General features: G+C 35.9%; 3 protein-coding genes and 1 pseudogene across 3 annotated transcripts; 3 read left to right on the forward strand and 1 right to left on the reverse strand.

Moving 5' to 3' along the window:
- Positions 1–36: 36 nt before the first annotated feature.
- On the reverse strand, positions 37–2,036 carry LOC108807697 (WAT1-related protein At3g18200-like). Its single transcript, XM_056995581.1, has 6 exons — positions 1,742–2,036; positions 1,496–1,558; positions 1,284–1,400; positions 804–1,197; positions 569–720; positions 37–492 (listed from the first exon to the last, which is right to left on the reverse strand). Exons 1-6 carry the CDS (start codon positions 1,930–1,932, stop codon positions 330–332), a joined length of 1,080 nt encoding a protein of 359 aa, XP_056851561.1. The 5' UTR covers positions 1,933–2,036; the 3' UTR covers positions 37–329.
- A 5,396-nt stretch (positions 2,037–7,432) lies between these two features.
- LOC108833752 (uncharacterized) lies at positions 7,433–8,726 on the forward strand. Its single transcript, XM_018607157.2, has 2 exons — positions 7,433–7,805; positions 7,937–8,726. Exons 1-2 carry the CDS (start codon positions 7,641–7,643, stop codon positions 8,510–8,512), a joined length of 741 nt encoding a protein of 246 aa, XP_018462659.1. The 5' UTR covers positions 7,433–7,640; the 3' UTR covers positions 8,513–8,726.
- Positions 8,727–9,695: 969 nt separating this feature from the next.
- On the forward strand, positions 9,696–15,323 carry LOC108833751 (probable lipid phosphate phosphatase 4; annotated as a pseudogene).
- A 1,482-nt stretch (positions 15,324–16,805) lies between these two features.
- Positions 16,806–20,168, forward strand: LOC108813141 (uncharacterized). Its single transcript, XM_018585605.2, has 2 exons — positions 16,806–18,633; positions 19,269–20,168. The coding sequence occupies exons 1-2, from the start codon at positions 17,456–17,458 to the stop codon at positions 20,026–20,028; spliced, it is 1,938 nt and encodes a 645-aa protein (XP_018441107.2). The 5' UTR covers positions 16,806–17,455; the 3' UTR covers positions 20,029–20,168.
- Positions 20,169–20,302: the final 134 nt, after the last annotated feature.

Below are 20,302 nucleotides of genomic sequence, written 5' to 3' on the forward strand. Positions count from 1 at the left end.
TTTGGAAATGATGTTTAAGTAGAATCATAACTTCAATGGCTGGGTCACAATTGATACAGGTTCGTTGTATAGAAGCTTAATACATTACACATTAGTTTATCCAGCACATTGGTCTGTCAACAACCAGACCAAATCATGAGTTAAACTACTACTTGGTTCAATTTATCTTTTTTTTTCATTTATTCATACATTTATTGCAACCACAATTTTTGATTGCAACTCAATAATAAACTAGAATATGCATTGTATGATAGACCCACTAGAGGAGCCTGTGTTTTGGCCACGTTCCTGTGTGTATGTACAGAGAAGTATTGCAGAAGTGTAAACTTTTACACTTCAGATTCAGCATTATTGTGTTGTGCCTCAAGAAGATGTTTGGTCAGAGACTCTGGATCTTGTTGAGTAGTCTCTTCAAGCACTTGTCTTCTTTCTTCGTTTTTGCCCCAAAGAACCAAGTAGAGTCCCAACATTATGAACACTGCACCAACAATCCTGTAAAGGAAAAGATTGAATTAGAGCAAGCAACCGAAATGAACAAAACTCCGTAATGTCGCTTTCAATGTGTTACCTTCCAGAGTACAACTGATCACCAAGAACAAGAAACGCCATTGCAGCGACAAGAAGTGTCTGGAGAGGCTGAAAGACTGCGACAAAGACAGGACCGCCTTTGTATATACACCAAGTTTGAAGATAAACCACAAACCCTGACGCTATTATTCCCTGTAATGACAACCAACGAATGCTTCGTTTAGCTAATTTCATCGATTGATATCAAGCGAAAAGAAGAGAGGGAGAGAGCTTACGGCATAGAGGATGGTGAAGAGCTCTTCCCAAGAGACAATGATCCAGTTATTGAGATCAGTTTCCACAAACAGGGCAATGACTAGAAACTGAACCAGACCGAAGAAACATGTGAAGGATGTAAGAGTAAGCTTTGCTGGGTACTTCTTTAGGACAGGAGCTTGTAGAACCATCCAACCAGCCCATGACAGACAATGCCCCATTAGGTATAACCATCCGAGTGACCAGTTGTGCGACGAGTTAGATTCGATCCTCTCCTCCTCGTGCATGTTATGGCTCTTGTGAAAGATCGGAAATCCTTTGTACAGTGTGATCACTGTGGCTCCACCGATGCTCACTAGCGTTCCCAATACTTTGGCCACACCGTGTTTCCTGACCAGGTCTATGTTCTCTAACCTTGATAAACAGAAGAAAAATCAACATTAGACTCGCAGAGATTAACATGAAGAGAACGATATTCCATGAGAGAGCTTGTGATGTACCGTAGGGCACAAGCCATGATGAAAGTGATGGCAGGAACAGAGTTCTGCATTGCGGAAGCAAACGTTGGAGTTGCATAGTACAGTCCCAATAGATAGAATCCTTGGTTTGCTGTGATTCTGATGTTAAGACACGCAGAGTTTCAGAAATGTAAGCAATTATTTTATTGGTGATTAGAAGAAGAAAGCAATGGTCTTGTTTTGTTTCTGCTTACCCAATGAGTGCCAAGAGGAAAAACTGAACCAGTAAAGAGATAGTGAGTGGAGGCCTTTCCTTTCTGTTGAAACAAATGCATTGTTAAGAATATTGACAAATGACAACCAAAAACAAAAGATTTATACTTTGAGATCTTATCCAAAAGTTCAAACTGTATGAAGTTACACAATAAACCCATTTGAGAAACAAACACGCCCTTTTATCCTAGCAAAACCTAGAAACTCTGAGAGAAGAAAGGACTTACTTTTCGAGGAAGTAAGCGAAGGGACCTATAAGGAGAAGGGCAAGAAGATTCCTATAAACAGGGTACACAACTTTGCTGACACCAATGTTAAGAGCAACTCTTGAGACAATGTGGAAGCCTGCAAAACAGAACTGAAGTGTGATCAATGCCACCACAAGCTTCATCTTCTCTGATACTACTACTTTCACCATCTTCTTCTTCTTTCTTCTTTTTGGGATCTTCCTTTTTTTTGATGTTTGCTAGCATATCAAAGGTTGCCTTATATATGAATGTGTGTCGTGGTAGACTTGAGATTTACAAGAGAAAGGAATTATTACTGTTTACAATAAACAAATCAATTGGAGGATTATTGGGTTCAGAGGTAACATAAATGGCACATCATTACTTCAAGTGGGGGCATTTTATTTATTTGTAACCAATGATTATGAATAATGATGATTTAACTGGTTTTTTTAAATAATCATACGATTTGGAGGTTGAATGTTTATGTGAGTTAGATATGTAGGGATATTGTATGTAATATATTGATCTATTTTATGTGTTCTACAGTTACCACATACACTAAATTTGGATTATGACACCACCGTGACAATGATACAACTCTCTTTAACTATGATTTACGATTAGGCATAATTCATGTATCATTATAGACATTTCGGGTCGAAAAGTTGAAATCGTGAACGATAGGTGAAGAGAATCTTACGCATTCAGTGTACATTTCTGTTATAGACTTATAGTTGATTATCTCTTGTAATAATGCCTTTATGGAATCAAATTAGCATGTGATCTAACCTCAGAATTAGGCATCTTGTCTTGAATATGGAAAACCATCAATAATCAATCCATTTTATATAATAATTTGAGTAATAAGTTCACCAATAGAAGTGTTACAAAAAGAAAAGTGGTACCAAAAAAAGGTTCACCAATAAATAAATAAATGTTCAAGGAGCATCCACCGTTTATTCAGTTAACTTGTTCTCTGTTCATGTCATTAGATTCTAAAAACGGCTGCAACCAAATGTACCATTAGTCAAAATTAATATTTGTTCAATATAAGTTTTTCCTAATTTCAAATGTGTCAACTGACAAGGAACTATTCTGTTTTATAAATAATATTTTAAATAAAAATAATTGAAGTAACTTGTACTCTGTACTTGTTTATTTAGTGGGACACATGGAAGATTCTCTCATATTTTTCAGCTCATGATATGAATTTTTTTTTATTGATACATAAACAAAACAATCACCGTATCACCAAAGATCAACGACAAACGGGCAAACACAGAGATATCTTCTTTTTTAGTCAAAAAAAAACACAGAGATATCAATGAGATCACATAGAATCAAGTATTGAATGAAGATGACTAGTGTGTTCATTGAGAACAGGATAGAAAGATCAACCGAATCAGTATGATATACAAACACGACAACCAGGTCTGGTGAGAAAATGAGTGTCATTAATAACCGATTCACAAGGATTCAATGAATAACCTAAAGTCAACTTAGTAGGTTGTTGGTACCGTTTCACAGCCAATTTCGATTTGTCTTTGCCATGAAATAAGCTGACAGAGGCAGAACATATTTCAAATCTCTCTTTCTCTCTTCCATTATTTAGTGCAACGTGCAAAATACTATATTCAACAGAGGCTAATATGGAGCTTTTACAGAGCAGCAACACCAAATAACACTAATTCTTACTCACAAAAAATGAAAACGATACAACCCCTTGTGGTAGGCATGGTGGAGACTAGATATATCATGTACATACAATTATCAAAGAGTCGAGAAAAGATGCAACGGCAAGCCATTTACCTGATGATGTGTACATAGGCTCAAGTTTTAAGTCACCTTACAACATGAGCAATTCTTACGAGGCTTGATCCCAAGTTCCAAAGTCATCCAATATAAGTTACTGCTTATTATCTTATAAGTTGTTTCTTCAAGCCTGGGTACAATATAGAGCATATGAATTATCTTACTACCCTTATGGTACAGAAGACATAAGCTATATGCTTGATACCTTTCCCTGAGCATCTCTCGCCCGCACTTTCTCCTCTTTCTTTTGACAAAAACACTCTCCAACCACACCAGCTGGAAAATTCCTTCTGATGAGTTTCGAGCTCTCTAAACACAGAGCTGCGTGGAACAGCATGAAGTAAACGTTTGATAGGAAACTAGAAAACAAATGAAAATTCAATTGCATTCTTATAAATTTCCATGTCGAGAGGTAAGTGTTCTAGTGGTACTATATGCCTTCTGCACCATAATCAAATATTTCCTGATTATATAATACAGAGTTGTTTAAATTAGCCATCATCCTGATATAATATGTATGCTATACGTGAAGAAAGCAAGTAGTATTAAAGTCCAAATTTCTGCCACGAAACAATGAGATGGAGAATGATTAAAAGAAGCTTTTAAGTCACTTCACAAATGTCTGATTTTTTATATTCTCTATGCACCTTTAACACCGCGAGCCAGTTGAGTATTTTCCAGCAAAATTGTTGGAACGGTATACTTAGATTAAACAAGAACAAGAAACACAAAGAAAAGAAGAACAAGAAGAAGGAAAAGAAACAAGAGAAGAAGAAAGCTTGAAGTGCCAGAAACAAAGCAAGAAGAAGAAGAGCAAAGTATCGTGGACAATAAAAATTCAAAGAGAAGGGAAGTTAAAGATGAGTTTGGTTGTGTAACAAAGAAGTTACACAACAATTAGAATACGAGTTGTTAGTTTGGTTAAAATCTAACTAAGTTAAGTTAAGAGTATTTAAGAGTTGTCAACAACCAAAGCATGTTGTTTAGTCTATCGCCTAATGTAGAGGCATGGACAAATGGGAGTAGGTATAAGTGTAAGAGTGTGTGAATAAGTGGAGTTAGTAGAGAAATCTAGTATTATCTCTGTATGTATATTTGTATTTGAAGAAAGGTGATGAGAAAATGTAGACATAAACGCCTTCTCTCTTCTCTCTTCAAGAAAAATAAACGAGAGAGAGGGGTTGTGTACAATGAAACACAAGTAAAGAACAAAACAGAGAAAGTGAGAACAGAAGTGAGAAAGATAGCTGGCCATGAAAGTGAAGAGGTCAAACAAAGAAGTTCAACAAAAATCAATAGTTTAGTAACAGATGTAAGACGTGTAAGAAGCATTTAACAAGAGTCCAAAGCAGGAAACAACAGAAGAAGTGGATTCTCGTTTTCTTCTTTAAATTGGATCATGACTCACGAGTGATGAGAGAGTATTTGTATCTGAAAGAGACCTCATGCCATAAAATGAACTAAAAATTATTTGATGTCACGTTTTGACGTAGTATCTAAATGAATGACTTCATCAGCAGTTAGGAGACAGTTATTTTTGTTTGTTACTGCAAACATGGAAATATGATTGCATCTTTGTCTATGCATGAACACAAGGATCGATAACTGACTAAGCAGTCATAACCAATTATGTAACTGAGTAAGATCAATAAAATCTGTTTTTCAAAAGCAAAAGGAGTACTAAAAGAAAAAGGAAAAAAAGGAATAGCCAGCTACTCTGTTTTATTAACTGAATATATAAAAAAAACTTTGATAATTGACATAATAAGCTAATCAGCTTTTTCTTCTGCAGCAAGGATTTACTCTGCCTTGCCTGGAATTTGAACCAAACTGGGAGCATAACTGAAGAGACGTGGAAAAGCACGAAGCTGTGATCCCTTTGGAACCTCTCTATAGACAACTTCATGTGTATCCTCTCCAACAATGTAAATTATTGTCCTGTATTCATCGTGATGGTCTGTTTCACAACAAATGACTTTTTTATTCTCCTCGTCCACCAAGAAACGCTTCATCTTTGGCATACAATCTGTCATAGGCCTACCTAAATCCACTACAAAGGATTCGCTCCACGACAAGTCTTTGGCCTCATCAGTCTTAGTATCGGTCACCCATATCTTCATCTTTAATGAACCTGTACTATCTGAGTACTGGCATAACAACGCTAGTTTCTCTTCTCTGACAGTCGATAGAACTACCAGCCTATTATGCTCATCACTATTAGAAGGAAGAGGTAGACGTTCGAATTTCTCTGTTGTGAAATCAAATCTGAGTATGCTAGCATCCAAACCACGAGTCTATTACCTTTGGTTGTGCATAACAATAAACCATCACAGTGAAAGATTCTATATATCGTGACATCTTCTGAATCCTTTACTCTTAAGTTTACCTGTAAACTCAATAGTTTGATTGTGGATTCCATGGAAATTGAAGTTGAATGAATAAACCGATACATCATTCTTAAAGATCATCTGCGTTGCTGCTTTGCCCAAGTGGTTCTTGATAAATATAGGATCTTTGAATAAAGCGTACCATCGTTTGCAAGTTAATCGGAGCTGTTTTACAGATGTGGGTGAAACCCTAGAAAGTAAGTTCCCGTGGGAGACTTGGATTCACCATTGTTTTCCTGACCTGATCTCCCAGGGAGTAAAAGATATAGAAGAAGATAACGAAGAGAAAGGAAGAAAGCAAGATGAGAGCAAAGAGAACGTAAGGGGTTAGGTTTAAGTTTTAACTAAACAAACAAAAGAGAAAGAAGGTATTAGGTTTAAGTACTTCGAAATATTCACAATTGGTATATACTGTAAATAGAGGGTACGATAGTCACTGAATGTAAATATTTTGTTTTTGGTTTTAAGAGAATATTTTTGTTGTTGAATGTTAATACCCGTGTGAATGTCCAGAAATATTTATAACTTACTTTTGCGCAATAGGTGAACCGAAGCTGAAAATCTTTAGAAGCCTTGCTTCACAAGCGTGTCTGATTTTGATATTCTCTATTCTTTAAATATCTCCTGCAAAATCAATAGTTTGGTAACAGATTTATGACGTGCAAGAATCATTTAACACGAATCCAAGACCGAAACACCAGAAGAAGTGGGGTATTCGTTTTTCTTCTTTAAATTGATCATGACTCACGAGTCATTAGTATTTGTAACACATTTAACACTCTTTATAGTGAGTTAAACCGATATACATTCACCTAACCAACATTCTAATTGGTATAGTATAAACCGGGACTCTACTATCCTAATACTTTCTTCTGTGTTCTCATTGATCGCCTTTAGGAAAGCGGGAACTAGATTGTACAGCTCCTTGTGAAATGGCTGCAGGAGAAAACAGACTTTTTAAACTACAGGCTGATGACTGAAGCAGCGCAACTAGGAAATGTTCATCACATCACACCTGATAATTTGATATTTATCTTACATAGTTGCTGTGCCTTTGAGCCTGTATGGCTGTATCATCATGAAACATAACAAAAGAAAATTCAACTTGGCCAAAGTAGTAATATTTATGAGTACAGTATATTCATGAGTATATCTGAAAGATTATTTTATATTTATTTTGATCTGAATGTAAAGAAAGTATGGTGAGTACCTAACCCCAAAGTATTATTAACTGAATCTACCATAGACATATATAGAAAATTAAAGAAAGCTGATCTCCAACATTCCGGTTCATTGGTTTAAACTGAAATCACGGGTATAATTCCGGTTCAGAAGCAATCTCATCACAAGGCTGCAACTCTCTTTTTCTTTTGTAGAAAATCAAATCGAGCCCAACTTAAAGTCCAATAACGTTAGTTTTGGGCCTAAACCTTATTAAGCCTAAAAGAAGTTCTCGGACCAAACCAGAAATGTAGTAGTAGTGTTCTGATCAAGACTGGTAATAATTAGAGACAGAGATGAAGAAGATTCCTCCGTAGGACTTTGCAACTAGTTAGTGTTTAACACGTGTGAACGAACACTGTCCCTTTCCATCTTCGTGCGCTACGCTGGCTTCATTTCCAGACATCGATCCTTGTCTTTTTCTCCGATCACGCAACCATACGAATCTCCACTTCCTCTGCGGCGGAGGAGTATTCATGTGGAAGGAGGAGTGGTTGGATGCAATACTTGTCCCCGCGGGTCTCGCCGTGATGGTCGCATACCACGTCTGGCTCGGCTACGCTATAATCCACCGTCCCAAGCTCACTGTTATCTCCCTCAACGCTGAATCTCGACGACAATGGGTCTTCTCTATGATGACCGTACGTTTCTCTCTCTCTCTCTCTCTCTCTTCTCCCTTTTCCTCTTTGGTCCAGATTAGGGTTTCTAGGACTGTGTAATTGAGATTCTTTTGAGTCAAGATTCAGTTTTTCTCATTGTTATTTGTGTGCAGGAGCCGCTGAAGAACGGTACTTTAGCAGTACAGACAATAAGGAACAACATAATGGCATCAACTCTTTTAGCCACGACAGCAATCACTCTCTGTTCCATCATCGGCGTCTTCGTAAACAACAACACCTCTGCTTCCAAATCCACAGCCTCCTCGTCTATCATATACGGAAACAAAAGCCCTCTCCTTTCGACCATCAAGAACTTCGCGATCCTCGTCTGTTTCCTCATGGCCTTTCTCTGCAACGTCCAGTCCATCAGGTACTACGCTCATGTGAGTTTCCTCATCACGGTTCCCGTCTCTAGAGGGAAGAGAGAGCATTGTGAGTACGTGTCTAGAAACCTGAACCGAGCTAGCTACTTCTGGTCTCTCGGACTTCGAGCTTTCTACTTCTCCTTCCCGCTCTTCCTGTGGAACTTCGGTCCCATCCCTATGTTTGTGTGTTGCTGTTTGATGTCGTCGATTCTTTATTTCTTGGATACCACCACTAGCTTCACTAGGCATCTCCATAGCGAGTCTTTCAGAGAGATTGCTGAGTCTATGGACGATGAAATCGAATCAGCCGTTCATTCTCTGTAGAATCTTCTCTGTTTTCTTGTGTGGATGAAGAGTTGTAGTATTAGCGGAGTTTGTTTGTAATGTGATGAAACAACCTTGGCTGTGTCCGAGAGCGCAAACGCTTATGTAAAACGCAAATAAACTGTCCAAATAACATGTTACATAGATTGTAGACTAAGTAATCTCTTGCACATTGTTGTCATTATTAGTTAACTCATTGCCTTTGATATATTACAGTGTTCTGAAACCGAAATTACATTTTTTTTTGGCACAAGAAACGAAATTACATACACTACAAAATTGAACTATGCTTAGACCTGATTGAGAAAAACTTTGTTCAACAGCGTCATCTTGATTAGTGTTTTCCATGCAATAAAACTTCTTCAAATCCCTGCCAAATTAATCAAAGAAAGTTTAAGAAAAAGTTGACAGTAAGAAATTTGACAGTGCGATTTTTTTATTTTATTTTGCCAAATACGTTTCAATGAAATGGCAAAAATACAAGAGATCTTGTATATAAAGCTGTTAAAAGCACATTCTTATTTAAGTAACTCCAAAAATATATATTTTTTTAAAAGAAGTCTCTTAGACACCATAAAATAAGTTTTAATGATCAAAATAATCCACAAGAAAAAAAATGTCCAAAAATAAAATTTATTAAAGATCCAAAAATAAATTACCATTAATGAATAATACATTTATTTTAAATCAATATCATGAATGAATAAAACATCTAATTTAAATAAATATTTTTAAACTATTTATTTATGAATTTATCATTTTAAATTTTATATATTAATTCTTAATTTTTAGACTCTTAACCCTAATCCTCAAACCATATATCTTATCCCAAAAAAGTATACCATAATTCTAGACTAATTAACCCAAAAGGTATATGTGCTTTTAAACCTTTTATATTTTTCCATCGTGATCTATTTTCAACAAAAAAGGATATTATAGAGTATCTCTGAAAAAACACTCGGATACATAATTACGTTTAGCCTAAAATAACAGAATTAAAACTAAAGTTATAAACTGGAGATCAAAAAGTAAGCTTTTAAACTCCGTTGGACCAGAAAAACTGAACGGCAACCTACAAAAGGTTGATTAGCCAATGGGAGTTGATATATTTATATACTCAATCAAAGTATGAAAATTTACAAACACATATACTATCAAGTATTGCATGTTACAATATCCGTCTATGTTTTTAGCAGAAAAGAAAAACACTCGTTTATGTACATAAATAAGATGTGATAGAAAAGAAGTACAAGAAAACATTAAAAAAAAATTCTCGGCTGAGGTGTATTGGCGAGATATTTGTGTTTACTGATGAAAAAGAACACTCAAGTATTTATGAGATGCATGCACCCATGTAATGTTAGTATTATGCATATATGTGAATGTATTATATATCTGTGTAATCTGTGCGCGTGTGTAAGGTAAGAGAGATGAATAAATAATGGTATTGACAGAAGTATAGAGAGCACAAAGAGTAGAGATGCAGAATCTTTTTCCCTCTTTTCCTCTCTTTCTTGAATTTCTTTACATCCACTTGCGGTGTGATGATATATATGTATGTACTTGCATCTCATCCTTAGTGCTCTCTATCTTCTGTCAACAACCAGCATCACTCCCAAACCTACGTGTGTGAATGTATATATATGCAGAATCATAATGTATAAGTCTATATGCATGAATATGTGTAAACATATGGAGTGTGTGAAGTGAGTGACAAAGGGATAATGAAGACTGGTGTGTGTATATATAGGAGAAAGCTGAGAGAGCTCCTCTGCCACAGAATGTACCAAAACGTTGACTCTTTCTACATCTACATCTACATTAATCCTCTCGGACCCTCCTTACATAAATATATACATAGACCCGGTACAAGAGAGAAGTTATTCCATTGAAGATTTCAAAATGAGATTGACTTGGAAAGGAACCTACTTTTTTTGTTATGCATCTACTAGGTATTTACAATTGGATCCATTCACTCATCATCACTCATCAGAGCCAAATATAATTCATAATATTGTAGTTTTTATCTGTCAACTGACCTTATGACTAAACCAAGTTTTGTGTTGATCGAAAACTTATTCGGAAGAAAAACATTATACGACAATATCTGATTTACATGGAAAAATAAGATGCATCTGGATTTAGCCTCATTTGCTAGTTTATGATCTAGGGTTATATGTTAGAATATTAATATTTGGCATCCACTGGATAGAAACGAATTCTTTTTGTATCTTCGCCTCTAGCGAAGCCAAAATCTTGCTAGAAACACGAGCCAATCAATGTGGTAATCATGTGACATGTGAGATGTGGAGGAGATATATCTGACTTCACAGTTTGGCTATGGCTGGCAAAACCCTACCCACCAACCAACCGTACGTCCTCAATGTGAGAGGTGGATAGGGTCGCAATACTAATTTAACTTGTCCAACAAACTCTTGGACAACAAAGATCAACCGACAAAACCAAAAATAGTAACTTTTTGAAATAGTTATATATCGTGACTATACTGGCTAGCAATAGCATTCATACATATCAATGATCGTAAATCTCAATCAACCGATAAATGTTTTTGTTTTTTAAGTTTGTTAAAATCGTTTCTAATTATCTTTAAGTAGAAGAGAACCTTATATGAGATTATAATATTTATCTGACTTATAATCATACAAATTGTTGTTATAGAAGATTTTATCAGTAGCTACCAAAATTCGACTCTAGTTTTGTTTCTGACTTTCTGTAATTTTTAAGATTTACACACATTTCTATAAGTAATTAACGTTATTTGACTAAATATATATATATATATATATATATATATATTTGAATGTAAATCGTCTTAGTATATTTCAAAATCTTGTGGTCATTTTACCAGACATATATTTAATGGGGATAAAGATTATTTTTATTTTAGCGAAGACCCCTATATGAATACTTTTTCCTTAAAGAATTGTCTAATTGGACTCCAAATCCAATATTGGCTCATGATTATAGACGCATTGTCACTACTCAATCGGGACTGGAAATCACACGCGGTTGCCTCTATCAGGAACACGTCTCCTCGGCAATCATGGCGGAATCTCTGGCAATTCGGGCTGCTCTAGGACACGCCGCTTCGCTCGATCTCACTACAATCTGGCTCAGATCAGACTGCAAAGGGCTTATTCAAGCCATCACCACGAATCATCGCTCGAATGAACTCTTTGGAGTTCTTGCGGACATTGAATCGTCTATCTCTACTGCTTTTCTCTCTTTTCACGCTTCATTTATTCCAAGATCACAAAATGGGCTTGCTGACTCTTTGGCTAAGGCCTCACTTTGTAACAAATATTCAGTGTTGGGCTTGAGCCCACACTAAACTCTTTCTCTAATGAAATTTTAGTTGCTCAAAAAGATTATAGACGCATTGTCTTTGAATATGACATTGTCTCAAAGACTAGTTCACATGTCAAACATTTTAATGGATGTTTCTTAATCACCATTAAAACTAAAGTAATGGCAAACAAACTACCAATCTAGAGAACCAGAATGATTGGCGAATGTAAACCGGAGTTTTATCGAAAAAATTGAAAGGCGACAATGACAGATCACCAAAGTAGGGACTATTGCATTAAGAAGGGAATCAAATCTTAATGGTTGGCTAGTGATCGGTCTGTCCTTTTATATTGTAATATACACTTCTCTCGTCTTCTTCAGCTCCTCTTACTTCTTAGGGGTTAAAAAATGTGAAACTGCCATTCATATCAGATCACTGGATATGTCTTATCCAATAATGGACTTGGATAAACAGTGAGTGTGTGAAATTTTTGGAACTAAGTAAAGTTTGCCTATTGGAGAAACAGAAGAGGTCAAAGAAAGGAACTATAACAACATATAATGTTGGAGGACTTTAAAGAGAGACAAGAGAAATTAATGAGTGGGGAAGAGTACTATAGAGATGAGATAATCATTAATTGAATATAGAATTTTCATTGCAGAGTGGCACATGAGAGAGAGAGGGAGAGGGAGAGGGAGATGAGCACCACTCTTGATTTGAAGCTGCAACTTGTGTGCTCCATTTTCTTCATTACAAAACCCATTTGTGTCTTATTGTAGTGTAGACACTCGTATGTAGACCATCGAATTGAAATTCAGATTTGGTGTACTTTTGAAAATTCTGCCAATACGGCTTGATCGATAGTCTTTTTTATCTTTAAAAATGTTTTTGTCTTCTTTGATACTTCTGAATTTTGTTTGTTTTCTTTTGTTAGTATAGGATGCTATCAAATATTTAAAGACCATGTATTTACGTACACTCTACCATCACGAACGAGTTCACAGTGCTAACCATCTAAATGCAATAAGGTGTCTTTTTTTTTGCAACACTGGATGGTGGGTGTCTATTTTCATAAATTACCGAAAAGACTTTTAAAGCTCACTAGATCTTGACCCGCGCTTTAGAAGCGCGGAATATTTTACGATGAAAAATTTCACTAATAACTTAATAAATATTTTGGTATTTTTTAAAGAGTGTATATTTAAAATATTTTTGCATTTAAAGCAGTTTTTTAAAATTCAACCCGATTGTGATTATACCGGTTAATCCGGAGATCTGACAATTCAATTTTGGTTTTTAAATTATTCATATTAAAAAATTACTAAAACCCGAGACTAACTGATTGAACTGATGGATGACCGATATGTAATCTAATTTGATTTAAATTGTAATTGTTTCATAATTTGTAATCTTATAATCCAAATTTTAAAGTTCATTATTTTGCAGTATAAAATAACTAAGATAAATTATTGTATTGTTTGGAAACATTGATAGTAGTATAAAAAGTATATTGTTTGGAAACATTGATAGTAGTATAAAGAAATAAGTATATTGTTTGGAAACATGGATAGTAGTATAAAGAAAATAACAATAGTGATTTAATGTAGATTTAACTATAAAGTATAAAAGTGTATTTAATTTAAAAAACTTACAAAATAAATGTTAGGTCCAATAGAATGTTTATGTTTTAATAAGATAGATGAATACTTGCATAAACAAAAGCCCAAAATTAATTGACAATCATATTGAAATTACTCTTTTTTTTTTTGGTGGAGCGTTTTTCCTCAAAAAATCTCACTCAATCGTTGGCCGCTACTCCAATGGAATAGTGACCAGTGTTATATGTCGTTTACACTCACCGAAACGAACTTGTATAGTTTGGTCTCAAAAGGCGGCTCAGTCCAATTTGGAAGTATCCATACCATGAAAATAAAATTAACGTTATCTTATTGCAGTTATAACTCTCTTAGCACCATAAGCTCGGTTGAACTATATTGATCTATTACCCAAAACTTTTCCGGTTTAGTTACCACTTACCAGTACAGTTTAAAAACATTGGTTATTTTGATTCTATGAGCGATATCAACGGTGAAAGCCGTAGGCAACGGCTTAAAAATATATAAGTAACATAACTGTTATGAGAAAAACTAGTTTTGCGATAAGTATGTATTTTTTTAATAAAAGGGCTACCAAAAAAATGTTAGGCATATAGTTAAAATCTACATGAACCTGAAATATTGATAACTGAGCTGATTTTAATATATAAAAGAAATCCAAAATATTTAATCCAAACCTAAACCGATATCTGAACGCCCAAATGTAATACATTCAGATTCCTTGGTTTAAACTGAAATTACCGGTATATTCCGGTTCAGAAGCAATCTCGTAAAAGCCTACAATGTACCCTTGTGGAAAACAATACGGACCCAACTGAAAGTCCAATCAAGTTGGTTTTGGGCCTAAATCTTTTAATTAAACATAAAAGAAGTTCTCGGACCAAACCAGAAGTTTTCCGTGAGCTCATCTCTACTACCAATCATGCAGAAGTTTATTATACTAAATTACTATTATAACTTCATGTTTTGAATTTTAAACCGAACTCCATACTTATGTATATTAAATGATTACTAATATTTGTACATTGTGTACAAGGTATCGCATTTTCATGTCTTTTGACAGCAGTCACCACCTCTATCAAAGATGCGGTCGGTAGGCCACGACCTAATTTCTTTTACCGATGTTTTCCCGATGGTAAACCGGTATGAAACATCTTTATCAATCCATTTAATCGGTTTTTTTTCCATTTAATCGGTTTATCATGAGTTTTTAACTTATTTTGTATAAATCTGAAGAAATGCAAAAATTCGATCCGGAATCTAAGGATGTTTTGTGCCATGGAGTTAAAAAGATAATCAAAGAAGGTTACAACTTACAAGAGCTTCCCTAGCGGTCACATTTCGTGTAAGACTTCTAAAACATTACTAACTAGTGTACAATGAACTGTTTCCGGTCTAACTAAGCCGGTTAATCACGGTATATGCAGGGGCATTTGCTGGTTTAACATTCTTGGCGCGGTACTTATATCGGGTAAAATCAAAGTATTTGACAGACGGGGACATGTGGCAAAGCTATGCCTTGTGTTCTTACCGATAATCGTCGCAGTTCTTATCGGAATATACGTGTCGACGACTACTGGCACCATTGGACCGACGTCTTTGCCGGAGCTATCATCGGAATATTTGTCGCTTCTTTCTCTTGCCTCCACTTTTTTCCTTACCCATACGACAACAGTGGTAATAAAACATTTTACCTTTCTTTCTTGAATTGAGATATGTAACGATTCAAGATTTTAAAATATGAACAGGATGGGCCCCATATGCGTATTTTAGAATGTTGGCTGAGAAGTGTGGTCGAGCGACAACGATGACACAGAGCGGTTCTCGAAGAATGTTGGACGAAGTAGGTCGAGCCTGGCTCTACTTACTTGCTGAACGATCGTAATCGACAAAAGCACTGATTCTGAGTTTTAAAATTTCATGCTCATATATTAGTGGTAATAGATCAATCGATGTAATTTTTAACCAGATGTTTGTATAATGTATGTGTTACTACTTTTTGTGTGTTACTTACTACTAATTTGTTAACCATGTTCATAAATATTTTCGTATGTTTAGGATTGGTCTAGTTGTTCCCTAATTAAGTAATTACCTCTCTAGTCTCTTGGGTTCCGACTTCTGATTTCAACATAGGATCCGGATTAGTTAAGCAAAGTGAGTCTTCGTTCAATTTGTATAGTATATATGTCCTTAGAATAAGATTCGCCTCATTTATTAAGCAAAGTGAGTCTTCGTTCAATTTATATATGTCTTAGGATTAATTAAACAAAGTTGAAATACATTTTTTTAAAAGGTTTGAAATGAACCAATTTAAGAAGAGGCATATGAGGAACTGAACCTCATGAAGAGTCATAACGTAGTTCAATGTTCATGATGGTGGCAACTGGCAAATGTTAACCCCTATATTCAAGTTTCAACAGTTAGTCAACTTTTGAAGGAAAAAATACTTTGGAAATCGAATGTGAAACGTCCGGTTGAAGTAAACCATACACGGTCACCGAAATTTATCCACATGGGTTCGGTTTTTCATTTTCCCGTAAGGTACTCGGATTGATCCGCCTTCTTGGAGTCTATTCATCTAAACATTCTTTTTTCTTCTAAAACTTAAAAGGGTTAAATCAAAATTTATTAAATACATAGACCTATTTTCGGGTGAGAGATGTAATATATGAATAAACTTTTTTGACTACGTATACGTATACGTGGAACGATTTCTCTTCAATCAACAGAATAACTCATTTTCTAATGAAAACCGGTGGATCACCACGATGTGGTTCACCTTTCTTTCTTTCTTTGACAATGAACAAACTTCAAATTCCACTTTTTATAATTTAACAAGTATGAAATTAGGATATGGTATATATTCAAAAAAAAGAAATTAGGATATGGTTCATTAAAATCTATTTTTCAACGAATCGAGAATTAGTGACATGAATTTGTTATCATTTTTTTCACGTCAACTTTCCGCAAACAAATTGCAGCCAGCTGTAATGTTGGAACTTGTAGAGAATTTAACCATGTTAAAGGGAACAAATTTATCATTTTATATTAATCATTCTATACCAAATTAAACACTACTACACAGCTTTCTAAAACACAAAGATCGACACTACATACATTTTGATAAACGGCTATTAACAAAAGTTCTATTATGAGCCTCAAATCTATAACTTTTACTACATTTTATTATATTTTTGTGACAAAATTTTCTATATAACATATAGTATCCAAAAATATTTTTACATTTTTACTTCTTTACCAGATGCAAGATGAATTTAACAGTCGATAAAATTCTATAACACTATAAATTATATGTCGGTGGTGTAAGCAAATTGTATTCTCTTACTAGATCTTGAAAATCTTATTTATTAACCAATTGCCGACAAAACTTAGAGATCTTCATATATTAAAACAGAGTCCAATCTAAAATTTTCAAAAAACTTTAATTTAGATTCGAGCAACCAGCATTGGAGGTACTTTTTGTTGCCATTACGTTAATAAAATATCACGCTGTTACCAAAGTTATACACATGGGGTGTGATCAATCTAATATAAAGATGGAGAAAGAGACAGAGAAACTGAAGAAGGTCGAGAGAAGCGTGAAAGAAGGGATCGATTATTTTCCACTACTCTTTTTTGGAGAGAAATATATTATTTTGTTGTGATCAATCTAAAATCAATCTAATTTTCTTATTTTCCTTTCCACGTACTACTCTTTTTTGTGATCAATCTAATATCAATCTAATTTTCTTACTTTATTTTCGAAATCATGCATATCTGAGTTTATATTTTTCAGCCTGGCTTATATTTGTTTCTATTATATGCATTTAGGATTAAATTTATTTCTATTTTACTTTTAAAGATTATACATTCTTTTTCATTTCCTTATTTTTAATATCCGGTTATTTATTTACATGTATAGTTAAACTTGTGTCTACCATAATGAAATACTAATTCGAATTTGAAAAGATTTATCAATATATAAAGGGATCCGTTAAACTAACCTATCCGCTGAATATGGAGACTTCACTTTCATCTTTATCACATCTAGCTTCAAATCTTACGCCAACCACAGTTGTCTCTACTACGCTTGATGGATCCCCACGCGCCGTCGCTATTGATACCGGAGGAAACATGGAGCCACTGGCGGCCGTTCCCGACGCAAAGCTTCGCCTCATGTGCAGTTTTGGTGGCCACATCATGCCTCGTCCACATGACAAGGCCCTAACGTACTCTAGCGGCGAGACGCGTCTAGTGGTCATTGATCGACGCGCTTCACTGGCATCCCTACGATCTCGTCTCTCTAGTATGCTCCTTAACGGTCGGTCTTTCACGCTCAAGTACCAGCTCCCTAGCGAAGATCTTGACTCACTCGTCAGCATCACCACCGATGAAGATCTTGAGAACATGATTGAGGAGTATGATCGTGCCACGTCATCGGCGACGGCTACTGCCACGCACCGGATACGTTTGTTTCTTTTCGCGAACAAGCTAGAGACCGCTGCTACCATGGGATCTCTTCTTGATAGTGCGAAGTCGGAGACATGGTTTGTCAATGCTTTGAACCAATCCGGCTTGCTTCCTCGTGGTTTGTCGGACTCGGCCGCGGTGAACAACACCTTGGTGAATCTTGACGAGGCGGGTGAAGGAGAGGCTGAGGTCCAGAAACTAGGAGCTGATGCGGGTTGCGTGAACAGCAAGCAAGGAGGTTACATCACGAACGGTGTGATATCTCATCAGGAGATGCATATGAGCTCCATGCCTGACTCGCCTATGATGGAAGCAGCTGGTGGTTCTTCGATAGGATCTTCCTCTTCTTCTCCTTCCACTGCCTATTTGCCACCGATCCGCGTTAGGGTCGGTGAAGACCAGAGGATGGAACAACAGTTTGCTCAAATGAGCTTCTCAAACGTGGACGGTCAGAGGAATCAGGAAGATGGCGCTGGTTTGATGGCAAATAGGCCAATGATGATTCCACCGGGTACGATGACAGATACTGCCGTGGGGTATAGCAACGCACCTACTGATGCTGCTCCTCCAGCCATAAGCCATGGCCGGGTTGCAGCAGATGATGATCGATCCGATCCAGGTGTAGTGAATGGATATAGGAAGCCACCTTTGCCGATGCAGCCAGTGGCGATCCCACAGAGAGGTGCCGGTGGGTATGGCTTGACATCTCCTGATTCTGTTGCAAGGTATTTTCTGACTGATTTATAAATGTTTTATGAAATGAATATCTCCTGCTACATTAAATAGATAATTGATTTAGGTAATTTCAGATATGGAGTAGGCATCCAACTTAACTTCTTGTTTCTCATTCATTTTCTTCGGTTTGCCTTAATTTGTGGTTGTCTTTGCACTGTTTTTTTTTTTTTTGGTTCTTTACATGTGGACACAGGCTTAGCTAAACAGATAGATCACTAATTTAAAACTATGTTATATCAAAGGATAACTGAGAATTTGTTTGAAGTTGTTAAATGCATAAGAATCTAATTTTGTCTTTATCTATATGTATCTTTTAACCACAATCTTTATCTATATGTATATATATGTTGATGGTACTAATTACATAATAATATTATTAGTTTATGAATGTTGTCATGAAACTAATATAGTTAATGTATTGTTCTTATTTGTGTCCAGATGTGTATATAATGACATATTGTTTATGTATCCGACGATCTTTTTTCTTGTTGTATAGTATATAGATTGGGTTTCTTAACAGATTAGTACAGTTGTTATTGAGATTTTCATGCGTGTAAAAACTAGAGCACCCTTGTTAGATCTGTTCTTTCAGTCGGATGCTGATTTCTGGTTTGCATGGATACAGTGATACTAGCATTTCTTCTGCTACTTCATTTTCAAAGCCGGTGTACTACCAAGACCAAGCTCCAACTATGCCAAGAGCCCCGGTAACACAGCCTGAAATTACTCCGGTCCAAACTAGCCACTGCATACCTCAGCATGAAACCACTTCAGCCCAGACCACATCACACGTCCTATCTCAGCCAACTACATACACAACTATGGACCAACAACACCAAGTCCCGGTTCAGCAACCTTTCTTACACCAAGGTGTTCAATACATTCCTCATCCATCACAATACATCCCGGTTTACCCTCATCATCAGCAGCAGCAAAACTACCCAGTTTACGTGATGTCTGTCCCGCAATCTCAGCAATATGTCCCAGCTGGAACTCCCCCGCTCTATCCAAACTCAACACCCACCACAAACCCGAGACCTGAAGTAGCTCAAAACGTTTACCCTGCCCCTATATCACATAATCCTCAGGTTCAACAACAACAGCCACAACTTCATTACATGGGCTACGCAGGAGGTTCTCAACAAACCGCAAACGCTAATCCAAACTACAGTACTGGAGCGTACGAGTACACAAATCCGCAAAACGAGACAATGTATTACCATGCACAACGTCTTCCTACCAACAGTGCTATTCCGTTAGCTTCTCCGTATCAAAGCATGACACCAGCCGCAGCCGCAGCTGCTTTAGCTGATATGTCTAAACAGATGAGTCTTGCAAGTGACAAAGAGCAACAACAACATATAACTGCGTCTCAACCGCTCTAAGCATTGACCAATTAGACAATCGGTTATGTTTTTCTTTTTTTTACTAAATACGTATAACGTCGAGTTCCTTCTTATGAGATATAAATATAGACTTTTTATTATGTTGTTTTGTAAAGTATTATAGTTATTGTTATAATGTCTATTTCTGTTTTTATTTAATAAAAATTGTTCGATGATTTCTCTAAAAGTATTAATATATGGAATATTGTTAGTTTAGGTTATATATTAGTTTGAACTGTCTTAATGCGGATGTCTTAACTGTCTTTGTTGGACT

This window comes from Raphanus sativus, unplaced genomic scaffold, assembly GCF_000801105.2.
Source record: "Raphanus sativus cultivar WK10039 unplaced genomic scaffold, ASM80110v3 Scaffold0005, whole genome shotgun sequence".
NCBI classification, from domain to species: domain Eukaryota; kingdom Viridiplantae; phylum Streptophyta; class Magnoliopsida; order Brassicales; family Brassicaceae; genus Raphanus; species Raphanus sativus.

Excerpts from the sequence above, each read along its gene's own strand:
- LOC108807697 (XM_056995581.1), bottom strand. The coding sequence starts at position 1,932 with ATGGTGAAAGTAGTAGTATCAGAGAAGATGAAGCTTGTGGTGGCATTG. Across the intron at positions 1,559-1,741 it reads TTCGCTTACTTCCTCGAAAA|AAAGGAAAGGCCTCCACTCA; the intron begins GTAAGTCCTTTC and ends TTGTTTCAACAG. Across the intron at positions 1,198-1,283 it reads ATCATGGCTTGTGCCCTACG|GTTAGAGAACATAGACCTGG; the intron begins GTACATCACAAG and ends CTGTTTATCAAG.
- LOC108813141 (XM_018585605.2), top strand. The coding sequence starts at position 17,456 with ATGGAGACTTCACTTTCATCTTTATCACATCTAGCTTCAAATCTTACG. Across the intron at positions 18,634-19,268 it reads TCTCCTGATTCTGTTGCAAG|TGATACTAGCATTTCTTCTG; the intron begins GTATTTTCTGAC and ends GCATGGATACAG.
- LOC108833752 (XM_018607157.2), top strand. The coding sequence starts at position 7,641 with ATGTGGAAGGAGGAGTGGTTGGATGCAATACTTGTCCCCGCGGGTCTC. Across the intron at positions 7,806-7,936 it reads GGGTCTTCTCTATGATGACC|GAGCCGCTGAAGAACGGTAC; the intron begins GTACGTTTCTCT and ends ATTTGTGTGCAG.